Source organism: Crinia signifera, chromosome 7 (assembly GCF_055691185.1).
Source record: "Crinia signifera chromosome 7, ASM5569118v1, whole genome shotgun sequence".
NCBI classification, from domain to species: Eukaryota; Metazoa; Chordata; class Amphibia; order Anura; family Myobatrachidae; genus Crinia; species Crinia signifera.
This window is the reverse complement of record NC_139223.1, coordinates 151,202,061-151,223,714: the sequence shown is the minus strand read 5'-3', so window position 1 is coordinate 151,223,714 and position 21,654 is coordinate 151,202,061. Positions and strand designations below refer to the sequence as shown.

Genomic DNA, 21,654 nt, shown 5'->3' with positions numbered 1-21,654 from the left:
CATGCCCCAATGTCTGTCACTGGCAGGAGCGAGCAATTAACCACACACACACTGAGTGTAGTTGTACAGTAGGTAGTTTATCTTCAGGAATGGCAAATTGTCCCGAGATCATTCCAATGTGTACCCATCTATAAGATTAGTACATCTGTCCCAATGTCTGTAGGAGGCAGCCATTTTGATTATTGACATTGCAGTGCCTCATACCACAGTGATGTCACTAGTTCTCTGCAAATTGACGGAATATTTGTTCAGGCTAAAAAATGTCTGCCTTCCTAGCATATCGTTTTTAATTTTCTAGCGATGATGGGGTAAGAAACATCATTGTTGACATGTTCAGGATATTGACCCACTTTCATTTCAAGAATGCTTTTAAGTTTTTAACTGCATGCTGTCTTATTTCTGCTGACATTGCTCACACACAGTATGGAATGACATGGATCAATAAATACATTTAGCTGTTAGCGGCAATGTGTGCCAGAGTAGATGTTTATCAACATGAATTCAGACGAACTACAGTGATTTTAACAATAATTAGACAGTCAACATCTAGCCAGGCGCTGGTGCAACAAGGTGGCACTCAAGGGTGTTTTGAGTGGCACCTGATGGGCCAGTCGCTCTCCAACTAGGGATACCGTGCCTCCCTTCCTTCAGAATACATGCGGATGACCTACGGACCAGATGCCGATGGCCAGAATATCGACGCTGATCCCAATAGAGGGAATCCCTCCCACCCTGCAGCCTAACCCCCTCACAACCTAACCCTCCCTGCTAGTGCCTAACCCTAACCCTTCCTCCCACAGCCTAACCCGAACCCCGCATCCCCTCATGTGCAACCTAATCCTAACCTTCTCCTCATCCCCTTCCCCCACCCCGATATAACACTAAACCACCCTGCATACTACAATCTGGGTGCTGTCAGTCAGGATTCCGGCATCAGCATCCACATCCGAGTCAGGATTCCGGCACCAGACTTGTGACCACAAATCAGGATGCTGGCACCTTTAATCTGACTGCTGGCGTCCTGTCCGCTGAGATGTCATCCACATCCCCCTCCTGATCCACCTTTCTATTGAGAGTCAACCCATTTGGCTAAATACTTTCCAAACTGAGGGGTATATGTATGAAGCAATGAGAGGCCCCTTTCACATGCTCCGGCTCCTGCGGGGCGGCGAAACTCCGCAAGGCCAGGAAGCTGTGCCGTACACAGGAGTTTACAATGGTCGGGATGGCTACAGTGGCCGTCCCGTGTGAATGGACACAATCGCGGCCATTACTAACTACTGTGCACAGAACGGCTTTTATCCATGCAGGGTTTCGTCGCCCGGCAGGAGCCGGAGCGTGTGAAAGGGGCCTTAAGGGAGGAGAAGTAAGCCAGAGGAGAAGTGGCCCATGTCAACCAATCACCTGCTCTGTATATTTTTATGCTATGCAAATTATAGTTGTTACTTCCGTGCTGATTGGTTGCCATGGGCTAATTATTCTCTGGCTCACTCCTCCCTTATCACTGCTTCATACATCTTCCCCTGAGTAGCCAAAACATGGCCTGCATACCCAGCAACCTGAGTCTCAGGTGACCAAACCCTGTCACCATTGTGTCTGCTTAATATCATATAGCCTGAAGTATGTTTCCATATGACTTAACATCAGCAAACTAGCTACAAAACAATGAAAATGAAAGCAACTAACATGAATTAGTGCCTATCTCACTGATGGCAGTTTTAGCACGGCCAAATAGTAAAACAGGGCATGCTGGGATGTGTAGTTTAACAACAGCTGGAGTGTCAAGGTTAACCATCACTGGCCTATCTAATATGTTTGCGTATGCTGTAAGGGTGATGGCACCATGGTCATGTAATCGTAGCGGGCACCGTTAGCAAAAGCGGAGACAATCTGCCTTAGCCAGTGTTACAAAAAAAAAAAAAAAAATGTTTTAACCCTTTGAGTGACAACATATCTGTGAGAGTTGTGCAAAATATCTGCTAAAAATGCCAGCTTCGCCCACATTTTCTATATGGATTAAATGTTGTTTAAAAAAAATTAGGGTGAATAACAGTTTGCTTGCCAATTTTCACACCTATTTCGACAAATCCACTTGGTGCTCAAAGGGTTAGTTTAGTTCCACTTTACCATATGTACTCTGTAATCCAATGGGGCCTACACACATAGCGATTCCGGGCATTTTCAAAGAGATCTCACTAGATCATTTAGAAATTGCCCCACATCGATCTGTGTGTAGGGGCATAGTTATTGTGATGCGCTGCCATGCGTGTCGCTATCGCCCCGATGATTAATATCCGGCATGCTGGATAAATCTACTTAAACGCCAGGCAGTGCCAGTGTTCTCACCAGAGAAAACTGCTTCTGACAGATCGCTCAGCACAGATCACAGCGCTGTGTGCTGAGCGTTCTGAGCGATAAAGCATCCTAAGAACGCTCATCTCCCCATGTGTAGGCCCCTTTAGTCTTTCTTCTTTATATTTTACTTAGCCACAGGGAATCCTAATCCTAGTCAGCTAATTTCCCAGCAGTGTAACAAACAATAACCTGTGATGATGGTCTGGACATCTAGGGGGCACTCCTTGACTTCCACCCAGACGCAAATATTGATTCATTTTCCATTTATCTCTAAACCAATCTCACAGTCTAATTATGTTGTATTATATGAATTATATCACAGACAGGAAGTGACTCTTGCAGTGAGTGCCCTTAAAGGGCTCAATAAATTCCGCCCACTGTTTGTCTCGGTGACGCTATTCATTGTAATAAGAGCTTACTAGTGATAATTCTCTGAGCTGTAGGAATATTTCACTGTATGTAGCACAAAACATAGAAAAATTACATTATAATATTATATGGAACATTTTAAAGGTCTAAGATGCACAAATGGTTTATTGTGTTCATCTGGGCTGCACATACCTGCAGCCCGTGCGATCTTCAAGCTCCGATGAGATGCGCAGGAGACCACACATTTCATCCGACCTCGATGGTTATTCTGCTTGGTACGCTACATTACTGATATTTTCTTCCTGCGCATGCGGATAATCGCTTCTGCGCATGTACAGGCCTTCACTATGGGCGACCTCGGAGACTTGCATTCGCTTGCGAACACCCTGCATTTCCTGGGCGTACCCACATCACCGGATGTCAGCTGCCCTTCCACTGTTCACGGAGCAGGGCGCCGCTAATCAAAGGCACAAGAGAGTGACTTATATTAACGAGGGCTTTTTTTGGGGTCAACTGACCGTTGGAATCCCGACTGCCGGGCCGTCATACCACACGCAGTCGGAGGGACAGGACACTGCAGGAAGTGGGTACGTAACCCTGATGAAAGTTCTGAGCTGAGGGGGGTGATGGTGCATGCTCCCAATAATGGAAATGAATGCACAGTTGCTCGGCTGCATAGGAAAAATGATCACTTACATCAGGGTTTCTGAAACTCTTCCATTACAGTCCACGTTTTTAACCCTTTGAGTTCCAAGTGTGAAAATTTCCATACACACATTTGTATTCATCATAATGACCTGTAATGTTTACCTTATATAGGAAATATAATCTATATATATATATATATATGGTTTAAAGCAACTACAATAAAAGGGGGGGGGGGGGGGGGTGATTTATGATATGTGGTCCACCGTCCAAGTGGTACAAAACATCTTAGCAATGTAATGTACTGTATGTGACAATCACCATGTGGCGCCGCTGATTGGCTGCCTGGGTGCTGCACAGCTCAGTAATGATGTGTTCCCCATGTCTGTGTCCCTCATTAGAGTACATCTAGTTTATATATATCAGTACTGTTACTGCCTGTGCAATCACCATGTGGCGGCGCTGAATGGCTGCCTGGGTACTGCACAGCTCGGTAAATATGTTCCCGATGTCCGTGTCCCTTATTAGAATGCGTCTTGTGCATATCTGTATGTGTGATGTACATCTGTACTGCCATTGTTGCCTGTTCCTTGTACTGATAACCCTTTGTATTGCAGTATGTGCATTGTTATTTTTAATGTCTGTAAAGCGCCTTGAGAGAAATTTGGAGAAAGTGCGCTATATAAATAAAACTTACTTACTTACTACTTACAATGAGATTTCACACAACATCACCCTGGCCCTTATTCTGGTTGGTGCGGTAATATCCGCGTGCGTTCGTGCCGCCGATGTTTTGTGTCTGCGCATGTGCAGAGGCGTCTCTGCGCATGTGCGAGCGGGGCGTACGGCCAAATCCCGCATGAAATGTGAACACTCCGAACAGGGGGTGGAGAGGGGCGTGAAGGGCTATTTGGGCTCATTACCATATGCATACGCCCCGCGTTTCATGGGCGTTCCCATGCAAACGCTGGGAGTACGTATGGTAATGCGGTCGTGACGCACGTGTAGGGGGTGGACATATGACATCGCCGGATGTCAGCTGCCCGCCCAGATCCCTGCTTTTGCACGGAAAAATGTCCGTGTGGTCTGAGGTTGCGGGAGCTGGTGGACCACTCGGTCCTGCATTCGATGGTCTGCGACCATCGAATGATGGGGGAGGTTCCCTGAGATGGAGGAGGCGTATTCCATGAAAAATACACGTGCGGTCCGTTCGGCCAGCTTCTTACCGCGTACGGACGGAGTTGGCGATCCGTATGGAAGGCGGGGTTTCGCACGCACGGCCCTGGCCGCATATTCGGATCTGGCCTCACCGATCAGAATAAGGGCCCATGTCACATGTTAGGGTAAATGTAGAAACATTGGTACTTGTTTCCTATCTGGGCGCCCACGATTGTAATCGCGGGCATCGGGGGTAAAATCGGGGCCATCGCGGGCATCGCGGCCGATAAAAAATCGTGTGCGATGTGCCAGACGCGATGCCCGCGATTTTCCCATAGAGAACAATGTTAAATGCCTCAATTTACCCGCGATGACCGCGATTTACCATAGGAAACAATGTTAAATGGATCAATTTCCCCAAATTATCATAGGGAACAATGGGAAATGGGGCAAAAACACCCCTGAACATAAAAATGTACCCCCAAAAGTAGTTGACGCCACCCCGCCATCAACGTGAACCCGAAGCGTGGCGAGCGCAGCGAGCCCGCGAGGGGCGGCGGTACGCGTCCTCCGACCTTTTCATGCCCTACTATCCACTAGGGCGTGGAGTGAGAATAGAATAGTGTGGCGAGCGCAGCGAGCCACCGAGCCCGAAGCGTGGCGAGCGCAGCGAGCCCCGCGAGGGGACGCGGATACCTTCACAGGTGTCCGCGTCGCCATGGACACCTGGGAAGCCCGCGAGGGGACGCGTATAACTGTGAAGGTATCCGCGTCCCCTCGTGGGGCTCGCTGCGCTCGCCACGCTTCGGGCTCGGTGGCTCGCTGCGCTCGCCACACTATTCTATTCTCACGCCCTAGTGGATAGTAGGGCATGAAAAGGTCGGAGGACGCGTACCGCCGCCCCTCGCGGGCTCGCTGCGCTCGCCACGCTTCGGGTTGGCGTGGATCGTGGGGTGGCGTTAAAAATTTGGGGGGACATTTAAGGGTTAATTGTGCCTATTTGGGCTCTGTAGCCCATTTAACATTGATTCCTATGGCCACATCGGGTCCATTGAGGCATTTAACAGTAAAATCGCGTCGGTCGGGCCATTTAACATTGATTCCTATGGGAAATCGGGTGCATCGCGTCGCGGGCATCGCGGGTACATTTATGGCCGGCCGCGACGCGACCGACGCGATTTCCATGTTTAACATGGGTTTCAATGGGAAATCGCGGGCATCGCGACGGTCGCGTCGCGGCCAGACATAAATGTACCCGCGATCACCACGACGGGCGCCCAGATAGGAAACAAGTACCGAAACGTTGAATAGTAAGAGGTTATCATGTATTCAAACCAGGAGTATTGAAATCAATTTATTCTAGAGATTAGTAAACTATTGATGCGGTAACGTCCGGAGATCCATACAAACTTTTGTATGGCCACCATTGAGTTATAGCAAATATTTAGAAAACTTGTGCTTGTATTTCATCATCCATGGTATCTATATAAGGCCACTTTTTGTAAAAAGATTGAGCACCTTTTTCTAAATAAGGTTATTTTGTCTGTCTATAAATACATGGTGTGAAGAAGGCGTGTTTTGACCTCAGAGGGAGAAGGGGTAGATCTATTGTATCTCTCCAGTGGCGGATTCAGGGGGGGGGGCACCCGGGCACGTGCCCCCCTGTCATTTATTTTGTAGCTGAGGACCAGGGCTTTCCAACGAGCCCAGCCCCGTGTCTCTAGCCCCCCGGGAACCGGAGATATCGCCTGGCAAACCTGTAACGTTTTTTTCCCCATAGGATAATATGGGACCCGTCAATTCCGACCCCCACCCAGTTCCGACAGCTGCCAGTTCCCGCCCTGGCATCACAGAAGCTTGTGGTTGATATCAATCAATTCCAAATCGCTGGGCCTTTTTTATTTTTGAAATGTAATTTCATGGCTGTTCATGATTTTGAGGGCAGATTACTCTGGAACCAAACGTTCCAGTTTCACTGGACCAAAATCATTCAAAGCCCACTCAAAAGTTCTTCAATATAATACTTGTCTCATGTAAATGGGTCAGTTGGTTCCGAAGATATAGCCGGTTAAATTACATAACTGGTTAAAGGGGGAGGGGTGGTTTTCTCTCCCCCTCACACCAGAAAATGCAGGGACTAGGCTGGTGTAAAAGGGGCCAACCTGGGAATGCATTTTCTGGTGTGAAAGGGGGATTATTTCAAATAGCCGGGACCTGCAGTGCTCTGAATACAGCCAGGCTCTGCCACTGTCAGTGGCTATCACTTCTGCCTGGCGACGGCTGTCCCCCATTTACCACGAGCATGTATTCCCCCTTGGCAATGAGCATGTAATCACACATGGCAACGAGCATGGAACCTCTGGCAATGAGCATGGAACCCTTGGCAATGAGCATGTAGAGAAGCAGAACTTCTCTGCTCTTATGTAGCATAATTTTTATTAGGCATTATGGTGTTTGGCATAACACATAATGGACATAATGGCGTGTAACTTAACGTGTAATGGACATTATGGTGTAAATGTTTAATGCGCACCTTTGGTGGACAATGTCCCTGTTTATGAAGTGTATTGTGAATTTTGGCTTAATCTGTGTGGCATTATGTAAATTCTGGCTCAATCCATGTGGCATTATGTGAATTTTGTCTCAATCCGTGTGGCATTATGTGAATTTTGGCTCAATCCATGTGGCATTATGAGAATTTTGGCTCAATCCGTGTGGCATTATGTGAATTTTTTCCCAATCCGTGTAGCATTATGTAAATTTTGGCTCAATCCGTGTGGCATTATGTGAATTTTGGCTCAATCCATGTGGCATTATGTGAATTTTTTCCCAATCCGTGTAGCATTATGTAAATTTTGGCTCAATCCGTGTGGCATTATGTGAATTTTGGCTCAATCCATGTGGCATTATGTAAATTTTGGCTCAATCCGTGTGGCATTATGTGAATTTTGGCTCAATCCATGTGGCATTATGTGAATTTTGACACAATCCATTTGGCATTATGTGAATTTTAGCTCAATCCGTGTGTGTTATTATGTAAATTTTGGCTCAATCCATGTGGCATTATGTGAATTTTGACACAATCCATGTGGCATTATGTCAATTTTGGCTCATTCCATTTGGCATCATGTGTAAGGGGCAAGTATAATGGGGTCTAGTATTTTGTTGCATAATGTGTAGAAGTTGTATATGGTGTTGACACGCCCCCTGTTGAGTGGCCACACACCCTTTTCTGGAACGCGCCTTTGGCGCTCGCACAACTACATCCTTCACTTTGTCGCCATGGTGGGCCTGCGTACTTTAAATGCCAGGGCCTATTTTTAATTCCATTCCCACCCTCTCCTGCCGCTCTCTTAGCATGTACACTGGCACCACTAACACCGCCCCTCCCCCACCCAAACCCTTTTTTATCATGGTGCCCCCCCTGTCATTTTATCCTGGATCCGCCCCTGTATCTCTCCAATATTTAAGAATGATTTTCTTTGCAATCGTCACTATGTTAGTCAAGATTGGCATTAGGAAATATCATTTTTTCTTACACAACATTTTTTTATTTGAATTTATATAACAAATGTGGGCGGCGCTGGCAATTTTTAGCAGATATTTTGCACATCTCTCACAGAGGCGTTGGCACTCAAAGGGTTAAGGCTATCCATGCTTGATTTAAATCAAAATGACGGAGAAACTAATTGAGCCACAATAGATATCCTTAAAACCTGGACTGTAATGGCAGAGTTTGAGAAACTCAATAACAATCTTGTGTTTACACTGTATAGAAATATCCTGTTTTGTCATCAATTGTAGTAATTGCTTATACCCCTACATTGGTAAAACTTTACCTTTTGGGAGCACCATGCGCAGTGTGGTCCTAACTTCAGACAGTCTCCACATGTCATTGTACTTCCCAAGGAACAACTTCCTACATCCAAGAGGAGAGAGAGAGCAGGTGGGGAGATGCACAAAGATCTATATTAGTATTTGTAATACATACTTCTGGCTGAGTACAGACAATCCAGGTTGGTAACAATGCATTAACATGAAATATAGGGAAAGCACGTATACTGACAGACAGAGAGGTATTGGGACCTATTTAGCAATATGTGGGCAATGCTTCCCATAAGTACCTTTCCAACTGAGGATGAGAATGCGATAATTATGGGTGTGGGACAACGGGTAGATAACAAAAAGGTTGACACCATTAGGTCGACATGAATTTAGTTCGACATGCATTAAGGTCGCTGATATATCCACCACCTTATTACCTATCACAATAAGCCATAATTGGACAAATATGGAAAATGTGGACAACTAGTGACAATAAAACAGTTATGTTTTTATTAAAAAAAAAACAAATTTCTTTAAAATGTCGTGATCCACAATTGCTTGTTCAATTCAAGACGATACAAGGTAAGTCCAAAATCCTACGCGTTTCATCTCAAAGACTTCATCAGGGGTTACACAAACAGGTAATACATCAAAAGTATGGAGCAAGTGGGTCCTTTCAGACAGATTGCTGATTTAAGCAATTGTGGATCACGACATTTTAAAGAAATTTGTTTTTTAATAAAAACATAACAGTTTTATTGTCACTAGTTGTCCACATTTTCCCTATTTGTCCAATTATGGCTTATTGTGATACCTAATAAGGTGGTGGATATATTAGCACGCTCAAATTTTCCCATTTCTATCCCTTTTCTATCTCCCATTAACAAGGGGGATTTATAGAGTAGCTGCTAAATTATAGGAGGCGCACTTGGGGTCACCTTTGTATAATGCATTAAGGTCTACATGCAAGAAGGCCGACATGCCATTCAGTCGACATGGGGAAGGCCGACAGTCAAAAGGTGGACATGGGGTTTTTCATTTGTTTTTGTTCCAAATGTCAACACAGTCGACATGGACACTAAAACGTAGCACCGTGACCCTTCCCATGGCTTGCTACGCTTGCCATGCTTCGGGCACTATCTTATTCTCCCACCATGCTCTAGTGCAGGCATGTCCAACGTTGGCCCTCCAGATGTTTTGAAACTACACATCCCAGCATGCTTTGCAATAGTTTTAGCATTCTCTAATAGCAAAACTGTGGCAAAGCATGCTGGGATGTGTAGTTTCAGAACATCTGGAGGGCCAACGTTGGCCATGCCTGCTCTAGTGGATAGTAGGGCATGAAATATCGCCTGTCGGCACATGTCGGCTCCCAAAAAAAGTGGAAAACCCCAATGTCGACCCTTTTGACTGTCAACCTTTCCCATGTCGACCTAATGCTTGTGTCAACCTAATGGCATGTCGACATAAACCCATGTCAACCTTCTTGCATGTCGACTTTAATAAATGTCAACCTTAATGCATGTCGATCTAATGGTTGTCGACCTTTTTGCTGTCTACCCCTTGTCCGGATACTGATAATTATGGTAGTACTTAACGAGCCTGAGCCACAGCAGCGAATCTGGAAACCTGAAATCCCTTGGTGCTCTGATGTCTATCTCAGCATTATGCTGCGTAATGAAAGACGGCTCAGGTCCGGACCACTACAGTTTGAGAATACACAGAATCACTCAGTCATTACATATATTGCTATGTGTTTTGCTGCTCTGCTGCAGTTTTCCTTTCAGACACACAATGTAAAAAGCATATTTAAAAAAAAAAAAAAAAAAATTATGTTTTTTTAATTAAATAGCAAAATGTCATGAACACCAAGAAATGTTATTTGGATCACTTTGCACTTGAGAACTACAAGTCGCCTTTGTGGCTTCTTACCACATAACGTGTGTAACGTTTAGTAGTGCAGAGACTAGTAACGTCTCACTGCTTTACTGCTGGTAGGTCAAAGCGAATGAGTAGCTGCTGGCACAAAAGGGAGGGGTTGACCAGGTACCTGGTCAATAGATCGACACTACATGCTCGACATTTACATAGACAAAAAGTTTTACACAAGCAAAATGTCCCCATGGCAATTATCGACACATGAAATGGTTGACATGAGTTTTGGGGATTTATTTTTATGGGGGGGGGGGGGATTTTTCATTTTTTACCACCCATGTGGACTGTGATTGGGAACGGTAAAGTGTGCCGTAAGCAGCAGTAGCAAGGCACCTGGCTTGAAGCATGGAGAGCAAAGTGGTAACTAATTTAAGTCCATTTGATGACACAAAACAAATTGAAAAACTCAATTCAACCTTTTCGCATGTCAACTATTTCCAAGTCGACTTGTGCATATTGACCTTTTGGTATCGACCTATTGACTGTCTAGCGAGACACTGTCGACCCTAACCTCTTAATGCTAAAGTAGTCAAGTTCTGAAAAAAGAACTTTTTAATTGCTTGATAAATTTCTCAAGATCCCCATTCCCATTTAGGGCCCATTTTGGTAAAGAGGTCCCAGAGTTGAGTTAGGATGAAGGAAAAATGGAGGGAAAAAAGAAAGGGGTTAGATGGAGAAGTGGGTGGGGGGATACAGTGAGGGTGTGAGGTACTTAGACAACCAGCTATTCATCTTACAGAATATTTGTGTTCCAATCATCCAATCACTTCACTGCTCCTGTTAATAACTTAATACAGCCAAACAGTATTTTAAAGTAGACTCTAATCACAAGGTGTGGCTTTTAAATAACGAGACTGTATTTGTAAACATACATAAACCATACTTTGTGAGTTAAAAGGGAGTGAGGTAACATTGACCTTGGACTGTCTCAAAATGGTTTTGCCTGTTTTACGCCTCCAGCACATAAAGGTTTCTGTCACACAGCGTTAATAAAACAAATGGTTTCCCCCAGTACACTGATCGATATCAGTAACCAGATTTACAAAGTGCATAGTAGTAGTATTTAGAGATCTTGGTTACATATATTTGCAAACACATGAGTAAGCCCCCAAACCATACATCAAGGCTTCTCCTAGTATTTGTGGTCCCAGAGGCAGAATTACCATTGGTGCAGCAGCTGCAGTGCACCGGGCCCCTATGGATTAAGGGGCCAGCAACTGAACCTGTCACCCTCTTCCGGTCTTCCACTGTTTTCCCCTGTTGCACTCTGCCTCCCCCTGCCTCTTCTTGTCACCCTCTGCTTTTCCTTCCATGTTGCATATTGTGAACTTGAGTTGAGGTGGAGGACGGAGCCCCAAATTATATTTTTGCACCTTGGCTCACCACTTATTAATTCTGCCACTGGGGGTTCCCTCTTGCTATATCTATGTGTGGGGTGCGGCACCCCAAAAATCAGCATAAGCTAGAAAGCTCAGAGCAGCACACCAGTAAAAAACTAAAGTGTTAATTAGTGTTAGTAAGTGTTAAGAAGACAGAGTTTTGTACAAAAGGAGATATAAAATTGATGAATGTAATAAAATATTAAAGGAATAGTATTAGTGACAAACTTAAAGTAAGAGAAAGGTGTTAGTACTTTCTAACACCTTTCCGTATGTATCCACAAATGTCCCTCTGCAGTCCACAAATACCGACCGGTTTCGACACTGCATAGTGTCGAAACCGGTCAGTATTTGTGGACTGCAGAGGGACTTTTCTTTGGACTTCAAACCTCCGTATAGCACCTCCAGGGACGCCTGTGTGGGGAAACATACTCATGCTTGTTTTGTCTACAATGACTTGTGGGCAAAAACGTTGGGTGAGAGTCCATTTTTCTTGTACCTCTGTACCATCTTGTTTTAAAATCATTTTATAAAATTGTATTACACTATGATGGTGTTTTACTTTATATTTCCTATCTGAGTGACTGCCTTTGGATGTGGAGGAATCTCAAAGCCTTTGGTGACAGGAGTTTGTCCCTCCATTAAACGCGATTGTCTACTCCCTAAGTAGACTATTACCCTTGGTACGGACCCCCTGAATATTTGTGTGTGTGATTTTATGCTGATGTCATACAGTATTACGCTATTTGTATTTTTTCTACTTTCCTTTTGGGGGAATTCCTGTTTGGGAAGGAAAAAAAAGAAAAAAACTTTATTTGAATTATAAGCGCCAGAGGAACACTTCCATATCTTTCCTTGGTATCAAATTCTAAGGTTGACAGGGTTGGAAGGCTGACAATGGCTAGGCCAACAGTCGAAAGGACAACGAGTTTTTCATGTTTTTTTTGAGCCGTCATATGCCGACAGGCAGTATTTCATGCCCTGCCATCCACTAGGGCGTAGAACGAGAATAGAATAGTGTGCCGAGCATAGAGGCACCGTGTCCCGAAGCATGGAGGAGTACAGCGAGCCATGTGAGGGGACACAGTATACTTTGACGGTGTCCATGTCAACTATGTCAACATCTTGACTGTCGACCTATATCATGTGTCGACCTAAGCCATGTCAACCTTCTGGGGTCAACCCAATGCATTCTAGACCAATATTATTACATACAGAGCAATGTGATAAAGTTATGCACAGCTTACACTGTGAGCAGGGCTGTCCTAACATCACTGTGGGCGCCTGGGCAAAATAATTCACTGGGCCCCCCCACCTATGTGCAGCAGGTCTGGACAGCGACGTCCAGGCAGCGGGGATCCGGGCAGCAGCACTCAGGCAGCAGGGATCCAAGCAGCGGCGGCTGGGAGCTAGTAGCCCTATTTTCTAGGCGGCGGGGCTGCTGAATTTGAAAACATTTTGAAAAGACTGGCCGGACACTGAGTGAATACAGCCAATCAGCATCCGGCAAGTCTTTTCAATATGTTTTCAAATTCAGCAGCGCATCCCACCCCGCCGCCGGGCAAATAGCGCTACAAGCTCCTAGCCGCAGCCGCCTGGACGCCGCTGACCGATACCCACCACCACAGCAGCTCCCAGGGGCAGTGACATCTTTCCCATTGGGGGTGGGCCCCTAGAATCCTTTGGCCCCTGGGCAACTGCCCATTAAGTCCAGTAGGAAAGACGGCACTGACTATGAGCATATATACACAAATATAACATATATTCCTTTTTGTTTCCTACTGAACTATGCCAGGAAAGAAATACTAATTAAGGAGAATGATCTAGCCATATTGTAAACAGAATTTCTTTACTTCCTCTGTGTGAGAGGAGGAAATAAATAAGAAAACCAGATGCAAATCAATGGAAAATAAATACAAGGTAAAAGTGGTGAATTTCCCTACTAAGCCTACCTGAATGTTGTTCCACATGTGTCACGGACCATAATAAACCATGTTTTTTTCTATTTGTGGGCCAATTCCCTCACCACAAGAATTCAGGTTGGTCATGAGCTAGCATCAATAAAATTTACACTGTAAACATTAAACCTTTCAACGCAAATATATATGTTTTAGAGCCACCACAGTTCTGTGTGCCAATTCTGTGACCACACGTAATCCTTTAAAACAACATGCAATCATGCTTCACTTATTTTATGTACCAACTAGGGTGTCTGGAGAACCGGAGTACTGTATGTAAACAGATGCTGGAGTTACCCAACATTTCCTTACAGTTTTTCAATGGCTTTTAAACGTCACATGACTATATTAGTTTGTACTGTACGTTTGACTGTATCAAAGCCATTGAGCCTGAGGTAAGTGTGACAGGAAGTAGGTTCTTTATCACAAGGGAAACACTGATTTGTTGATCAGATTACAAATTATTACTACATGTTACTATATATAACAATAAATACAATACCTCAGTAATTAAACCCAGTCTTACCTTGAACATGATATTTCCCATGCAGAAAAAAAGCTAAGAGCCAAATCAATTCAATCCCCATTCGTTTTTACTTCTGGCTGGATAAATATATGGAAGAAAAAAAAATAATTTATCTTCTGGACTCTAGTGGTGAGGTGGGATCTAGAACTGTGATCCAGTTTATACAGGTCACTTACATTCCTTGTAAATCAGAATCAGCAAGTTCTAGTAATGTACAATCCACACATGAGCTGGGAATGCAAGCTTACACAGAATGAAACTGGCATTCTGCAGGTAGAAACACCTTTCAACTTGGATCTAGCCACTTCCTTATTTTCCCTATAAGGAATACAGGTACACTACACCAAAGAAGGTGGGGACACTTAGCCAGGTACAGGACACTTCTCTCGGTCCTAAAGAGCGTATGTGTTTTTTCAACCTGTCTTGGCACTTCACTGTTCAGCTCAAGTTTCAATCAGTACAGGCAGAATTTTTACATTGTTTCATCTTCAGAAATCCCTGTAGGAATGTGATGTAAAAAAAAAGACAATTTCCTAAACACCTCTTTTATACTTCAGTTCATTCCCAATACAAAGCCTACAAGGATTTAGCACAACTCGAGACGCAGCTGAAGGGTTAAAGTAGAAGATCATATTCTGTTCTGCTTCCTGAATTGTACCCAAGATGTCGTCAGAGGACATTTTTTTATCCCAAGTAGCGATGCAGATGAAACTATTATGATTGCTTCTGTGCATGCGGGATTTATTAAAACTAACGTGATGCCAATCAAATTAATTCTGAGCGAGAACAAGTTTTGGGAGAAGATTGCAAACAAATATTACCATGCATACTGTGCGGGTATGGATTGTTGGGTCAACCTAAAGGTGGTCGACAATCATTAGGTCGACACCATTGGGTCGACATACTGCAAAGTTGGCAGGGGTCTATGTCGACATGGGTTAGGTTCGACAGGTCATTAGGTCGACACAAGCATTAGGTAGACTTGGTTTAGGTCAACAGTTAAAAGGTCGACATGGGGTTTTTCACTGTTTTTTTTTACCCAAATGTCGACACAGTCAACATGGACAGGATTAGGTGCACAGATGCGCTCGCCATGCTTTGGACACGGTGACACGCTGCGATCGGCTTACTATTTCAATATTCCCACCATGCCCTAGTCAGCACATGTCGGCTCTAAAAACAGTGAAAAACCCCATGTAGACCTTTTCACTGTCGACCTAATGCTTGTGTCAACCTAATGACCTGTCGACCTTGACCCATGTCAACCTAGACCCATGTCGACCTTGCAGTGTGTCGACCCAGTGGTGTCGACCTAATGACTGTCGGCCATCTTTAGGTCGACCAACCGACCATATTCCACTGTAAGTTCTAGAAATAACATTGCTTTCTTTTACTTTGTATGTATCAAGCATAATTCATGAAATACCTTTTAAATACTCATAGACAGGAGAGCAACAGTACATGTTTGCACACAGCATACAGGGACAACATTGATGCTAAGCGGGTGATTTACTGATAATGCAATGTACTGCAGGTAGGGAATTCCTGTCGACCAACGAGGTGTAAAAAAAAAAAGTTTTTTTTTAATTTTCATTTGACTGAAGCAATCTTGGATCTGCTGAACTAACAAAAGTTTGGAATATGAGGAAAAAATAAATCCCCTGTTAAAAATTGGTAGCAGCCATATATCCCACTTCTGAAGGTGACATAGAATTAGACATAAACATGTATCATTTATGTGTTATCCAATTTATAGATCATATATGAAGGGTATGTGACTTAAAATATGATGCATTTCAAATCGGAGTGCTGAATTTGCATTTGCTCACTTACTGCGCCACAACTGCATGCAAACACTCTGGGGCTAATCCGCTGTTTCCCTTGATAGTATTGATAGTATTGAATTGATGGGCAGCACGGATGGTGTAATGGTTAGCATTACTGCCTCACAGAGGTCATGGGTTCGATCCCCACCATGGCCAATTTTGTATATTCTCCCCGTGCTTGCGAGGGTTTATTCTGGGTACATGGGTCACATGGTTTCCTCCCACAATTCAAAAATATACTGGTAGGTTAATTGGCTTCCAACAAAATTAACCCTAGAATGTGTGTGTGTGCGTGTACATGTGGTAGGGAATACAGATTGTAAGCTCCACTGGGGCAGGGACTGATGTGAATGATCAAATATTCTCTGTAAAGTGCTGCGGAATATGTGTGCGCTATATAAGAAACTGTTAATAAATAAAAATAAATAAATAGTAATTCAGGGGTGTGCTACCACGGACAAGGGTAAATGATATCAATATAGGACAGAGTAAAGTTTGTCACAATGTGGTGCACCAAGAAAGAAATAATATGACAATACTATAAATTATACCTTTTAATTGGTTTAATTTAAAACTGCTAAATATGGCGAACTACATATAACATAGAACATGGACAAGGTGAATACAGTGCATATTACAGTGTTGAAATTTTTTGCTGATATTTTGAACATTGCTTACAGAGATGTTGGCAAAAAATGTAAATGTGTTCACCAACAAGAACAAAATGTACACACGTATCGCAGTGTGTAAGTACCCTGCTTAACAGATCCATTCTGATATTTATTCAATGTCCCTTAAAATCCAGAACACCCTTGATCATGGCCACACAAAGAACGATTAAGTAAACAATCAGAGGGCTTACTCAATCTCTTTGTTTGGCCATGATCAGGGGTGTTCAGACTCTCCCGGCGGGGGTCCACCCCTCTGTCGCAACCCAGGCGTTGGCAGATAGAGGGAGAGGCCAGAGGCGGGCAGGAGATTTCAAAATTCCTATTCATTTGAATAAGGTGGCCACGGGGGGTGTGGTGGAGGTGTGGAAGATGCTGGTGCCGGAACACGGCCAATGGTTCATCATGCCTACACATGGTACTATGTGGCCATGATCCTGCAGGATGGGCCATTCATCTTTCCGGTTGCTGAAGGGATCAGTAGGCTCAATGCCCCCCACATCAGATCGTCATCAAGCCCACACACAGTAAGTTTTTAAACAATTGGTCATTTCAATCGGTTGGAAATGACCATAATTGTTTAAAAAAAATCTTACCATGTGTGGGCAATTTAACTTTTCTACATTTTATTTACATGTAGAATGCTGGCTTTTTTTCTGGCTTGTACTCTGCACTGAACTCTTGTGTGTGTTTTTCTGGTGTTGTTTACTTACCATGTACTCTTTGGTAGGGTGCACATTAGGCGATACACCTAACTATGTATCGTTCCAACGCGGATAGCCTGGTGTGTACCTTCAATCGTGCGTTCACATGCGTTGTCAGCAGGTCGTCCCATCTGATATGCCGCACGTAACTCTCGCTGTTGATGGCAGCTGAATGCAGGATAGAGATATCTACTGCACGGTCGTACACAGGATCATGCAGTTCATGAGACACCTATTCAGGAAAAATCAGATAAAAGACTTCTGAGTCATCTTATACTTTCTTTATCCCCACTTTGTTCCTTTAGATAATATACTGATAAAATAAAGACTTAATGAATGGAACAAGATGTTGTTTTTATTCTACACTATTCCCGATCGCAGCTGAGGCTCCCTTTCATGTTTGTGAGCTAAGTCTGATCTTCTTGTGATAAGCTGAATATCACATAGCAATTCATTGTAGGTTGGTCCTAATTATACTGGTTGGAAAGCTAATGCTTTTACTGAAAGTACTGGAGGAGCATAGGCGAATCTAGGGGGTGGTCCGGGGGTGCACAGGACCACCCATTAGCCAATTTTGTAGCTGAGGGATGGGGCTTTCTAACGAGCCCAGCCCCGTGTCTCTAGCCCCCTGGGAACCGGAGATATAGCCAGGCAAAGCTGGAACGTTTTCCCTATAGAATAACCTGGGGGGTAGAGAGAGGGGAGTGGTTGTCTCTCCCCCTCACACCAGAAAATGCAGGGACTAGGTGGTGTATAATGGGTCAGCCTGGGAATGTCCCTGCATGATCCTGGGACCATATTCCCGGGTAAATCCCTGCATTTTCTGTTGAGAAAGGGGTATTAATTCAAACAGCTGTGACCTGTAGTGCTCTGAATACAGCCGGGCAGCCCCCTGCTCTCTGCCCAGCTGTCAATGACTGTCATCCCTGCAGCTTTCGCTCCAATTCTTCTCCCCGCTTTCACCTCAGCCCGCCCCCCCCCTTTAATCATGTGGTGCCGGCGCCCGGTGTGCTCCCCCGACGTCACGCACAACAACAGCACGCACAATATTTCAAATGTTCACTCAGCTAGAGGGGACACCAGGAGGGGAGTGGGAGCGCGCTCTGCTCCTCTCCCCATAGAAGCAGCTGCACCGCTCTCCATCTCTCCCTGGAGCAGCAGCGAAGGCTCATATAAAAATTTACAGTAAGTGGCACTTTTGGGGGCATTGCTTAAGGGACGCTACAAGTGGCTGTATGTGGGGGCATTACGCATAATGTGTGGCTTAATGTGTAAGGGGCATTAAGGTGTGCAGCATCATGTGTAAGCAGCATTATGTGTGCAGCATCATGTGTAAGGGATATTATGTGTGCAGCATCATATGCAATGGGTACTATGGTGCGCGGCATCATGTGAAATGGGTACTATGGTGTGCGGCATCATGTGAAATGGGTACTATGGTGTGCGGCATCATGTGTAATGGGTACTATTGTGGGCGGCATCATGTGTAATGGGTACTATGGTATGCGGCATCATGTGTAATGGGTACTATGGTGCCATCAAGCAAGAACCTCCTAGCAATGAGCACGTAGGTAAGCAGCACTTATGTGGCAAATATGTAATGGGCATTACGGTTTGTTATATAGTATGTAATGGGCATCATGATGTGTGGCACAATGTGTAATGGGCATTACGGCGTGTGGCTTTATGTGTAATGGTATTACGGAGTATGCTAAAATGTGTAATGGGCATTACTGTGTATGGTCTAAAGTGTAATACCACACCCCTTTTTGTGATGCCACGCCTCCTTCCCATGAGGCCACGCCCCCTTTTTGCGGCGCGGCTACGCCGCGCAAAGGTCCCCCTACTATTGTGTCTAGATCTGGGACCACCCATTACCATAATTCTAGATTCGCCTATGTGGAGGAGGTAGTGTTACCTGGCTTCTACTATTTAATGAAAGAAGACATTGCTATAAAAGTATACCAGTCAGGACTGGTGCATGGTTTTTTGGAACTTACGCTTACTGCTTTCACCACCATCCACAGGGGTGTGATATGGCAGACTGACCTTTGGGATTCCGACAGTCAGTATACCAACATTGGAATCCTGACTGCCAATACTTTGACAGGGAGGCAACCGCAATGAAGCCCCTTGCGGGCTCACTGCACTGGCCACGCTGCGGGCACAGTGACTCGCTTCCCTCGCCACAGGTTCTATTCTCCCTTTATGGGCATTCTGGACCCCAACAAGGGAGAATAGCCAGTCAAGATGACGACTGTTGGGCATTAAAACCGTCGGGATTCCGATGTCGGAATGCTGACCGTTAGAATCCCGTCCGTTGGTCCACCATTCGCCACCCCATCGACGGGGCCTGATTAAAGGGTCCAGGTCCCCTAGGACCTGATGTAGCAATCCTTGTATTGCTGTTAAGCACACCTGTATGGGCACGAAGTGACTTGGGATTGCCCATGTGCATGTAATGAAGGTTATTCAGCTGGCATGTAGGATCTAACGTTTGTGGGGTGTGAAGGAGACTTTGGCCTTAGGCTGACCAGCTGGCACTGTAGCACAATGTACATAAAATAATGGTTCCATCAGTAAGTTACATTGGCACAGCCATCTAGCAATCAACTTAAGAACTTTACCCCCCCCCCCCCCCCCCAGTACATCGGGTCGGGTGATAGTTGACATGCGTGGAATAAATTAGGCCTTCATTTTATTCCCCAGCTGTCACCCGCAAGGCACCCCCCTCCCCCCAGTCCTGGCACCCTAGGCTGTAACCTAATCAGCCTATTTGTTAATTAGGCACTGACCATCCACACAACAATAACAACTTTCCGGAACCTCAGGTGAAAGTGAGGAGGTGGCGTCTTAAAAATTCAACACCTGCTGTTTGCATTAAGATTCTTCTCTTAGAGTTCTTAATTGTCATCCTTAATTTTGTGATCAGACTCAGATTCTGGAGCCTATCTTTCATTTGGATTAAGTTTGACAAGGCGGCCTCTCTATGTCATCCTTAATTTTGTGATAGTCAAACTCAGGGGGGCCCTTAGATTCTGGATCTCCTAAGCAGCTGCCTAAAGATGGTAGAGCCGGCCATGGCATCATTAAAATTTATTGCAAAAACCGCCATTGAAAATTTGTCATTACAAAATTGTAACACTGTGTTTATTAAATGAACTGCCAGTAATGGCTTTTGTGATACAGTGCAATTTGTATCACTTTGCTGTGTGATGGAATTATGAAATACGTCCCTAAATGCAGGATCTAGTATGTTTGATGTTTGCATTAAGACAAACATATACAATTCTACTAAATCTGGTTTTTATTCAGCCAACTATTCTATTTTATTATTATTTGGTTAGTTTAAAAGTTCTAAATGTAATAAGGAAAGATAATTGTATTGTAACGAGAAGGCTTTTTTTAATGGTTAAATTATAGTTTGTGAAATCAAATGCCTTCATTGGCTATGATGGGCCTGGCTGCTCCTGCCTCCTCATAAGTAGCTGTGACCTCTTGGGCTAGAAGTGAATAGCAGCAATGTAATAAAGGGCTAAGCTTTAAAATGTTTTATTCAGACTGGTTTGGGGGGTAAGTAGGAACGTGCTTTATATTGTATAGGGATGCAATGCATTGTGGGAGGGGGGTGCCCAAATAAGCAATGCTCGTAGGGATGCTCAGTAAAGTATGCTCTGTGGTACATTGTGGGGGGTAGGGAGAAGGGGGGGGGGGGGGTCATGGGGATAAAATCTGCAAGGTTCTAAATAATCTGCATTGGAAGGAAGTCCATATATTAAGGTCCCCGTTGTAGGGTCAGCACTGAAATGAGATGTCATCAAAATGTAATGGTGTTAGCAGTTGGGGGGGGGGGGGGGGTAGTTAGCAGATAGCTAGCATGGCAATATGTTCATTAATGTCCTGTATGTGACTAAGGCCTTTATTCAGATCTGATCGCGGTACACATTTGTTCTCAAAATGGGCAAAACCATGTGCACTGCAGGTGGGGCAGATGTAACATGTGCAGAGAGAGTTAGATTTGGCGGAGTTATTTTGTTTCAGTGCAGGATAAATACTGGCTGCATTCATTTTACACTGCAATTTAGATTTCAGTTTCACCACACCCCACCCACATGTAACTCTCTCTGCACATTTTACATCTGCCCCACCTGCAGTGCAGCATGGTTTTGCCCATTTTGAGAACAAATTTGTACTGCCATCAGATCTGAATAAGGGCCTAATAGAAGAAATGATTTGCCCCAGTTATGGATAGAGATCCCCTAAGGGACGGCAGCTTGTCTAGCCAGCATGAGTGTAATATTCCTCT

The 21,654-nt window shown here is 44.5% G+C and overlaps 1 protein-coding gene across 3 annotated transcripts in view; it reads right to left on the bottom strand.

The window, feature by feature from the left end:
• The window catches only part of ITGB6 (integrin subunit beta 6), a 100,822-nt gene extending 83,275 nt beyond the window's left edge, over positions 1-17,547 (bottom strand). For 2 of the 3 annotated variants that reach the window (XM_083153962.1, XM_083153964.1), the window contains exons 1-3: positions 14,327-14,573; positions 14,151-14,227; positions 8,367-8,446 (exon numbers count right to left, since the gene is read on the bottom strand). In XM_083153962.1, coding sequence (XP_083010088.1) covers positions 8,367-8,446; positions 14,151-14,211 — 141 coding nt within the window. In that variant the 5' untranslated portion in view covers positions 14,212-14,227; positions 14,327-14,573. Of the gene's footprint in view, positions 1-8,366; positions 8,447-14,150; positions 14,228-14,326; positions 14,574-17,357 lie in introns of those variants that run through there. The other variant, XM_083153963.1, reaches the window with a different exon arrangement.
• Between the last annotated feature and the right edge of the window lie 4,107 nt (positions 17,548-21,654).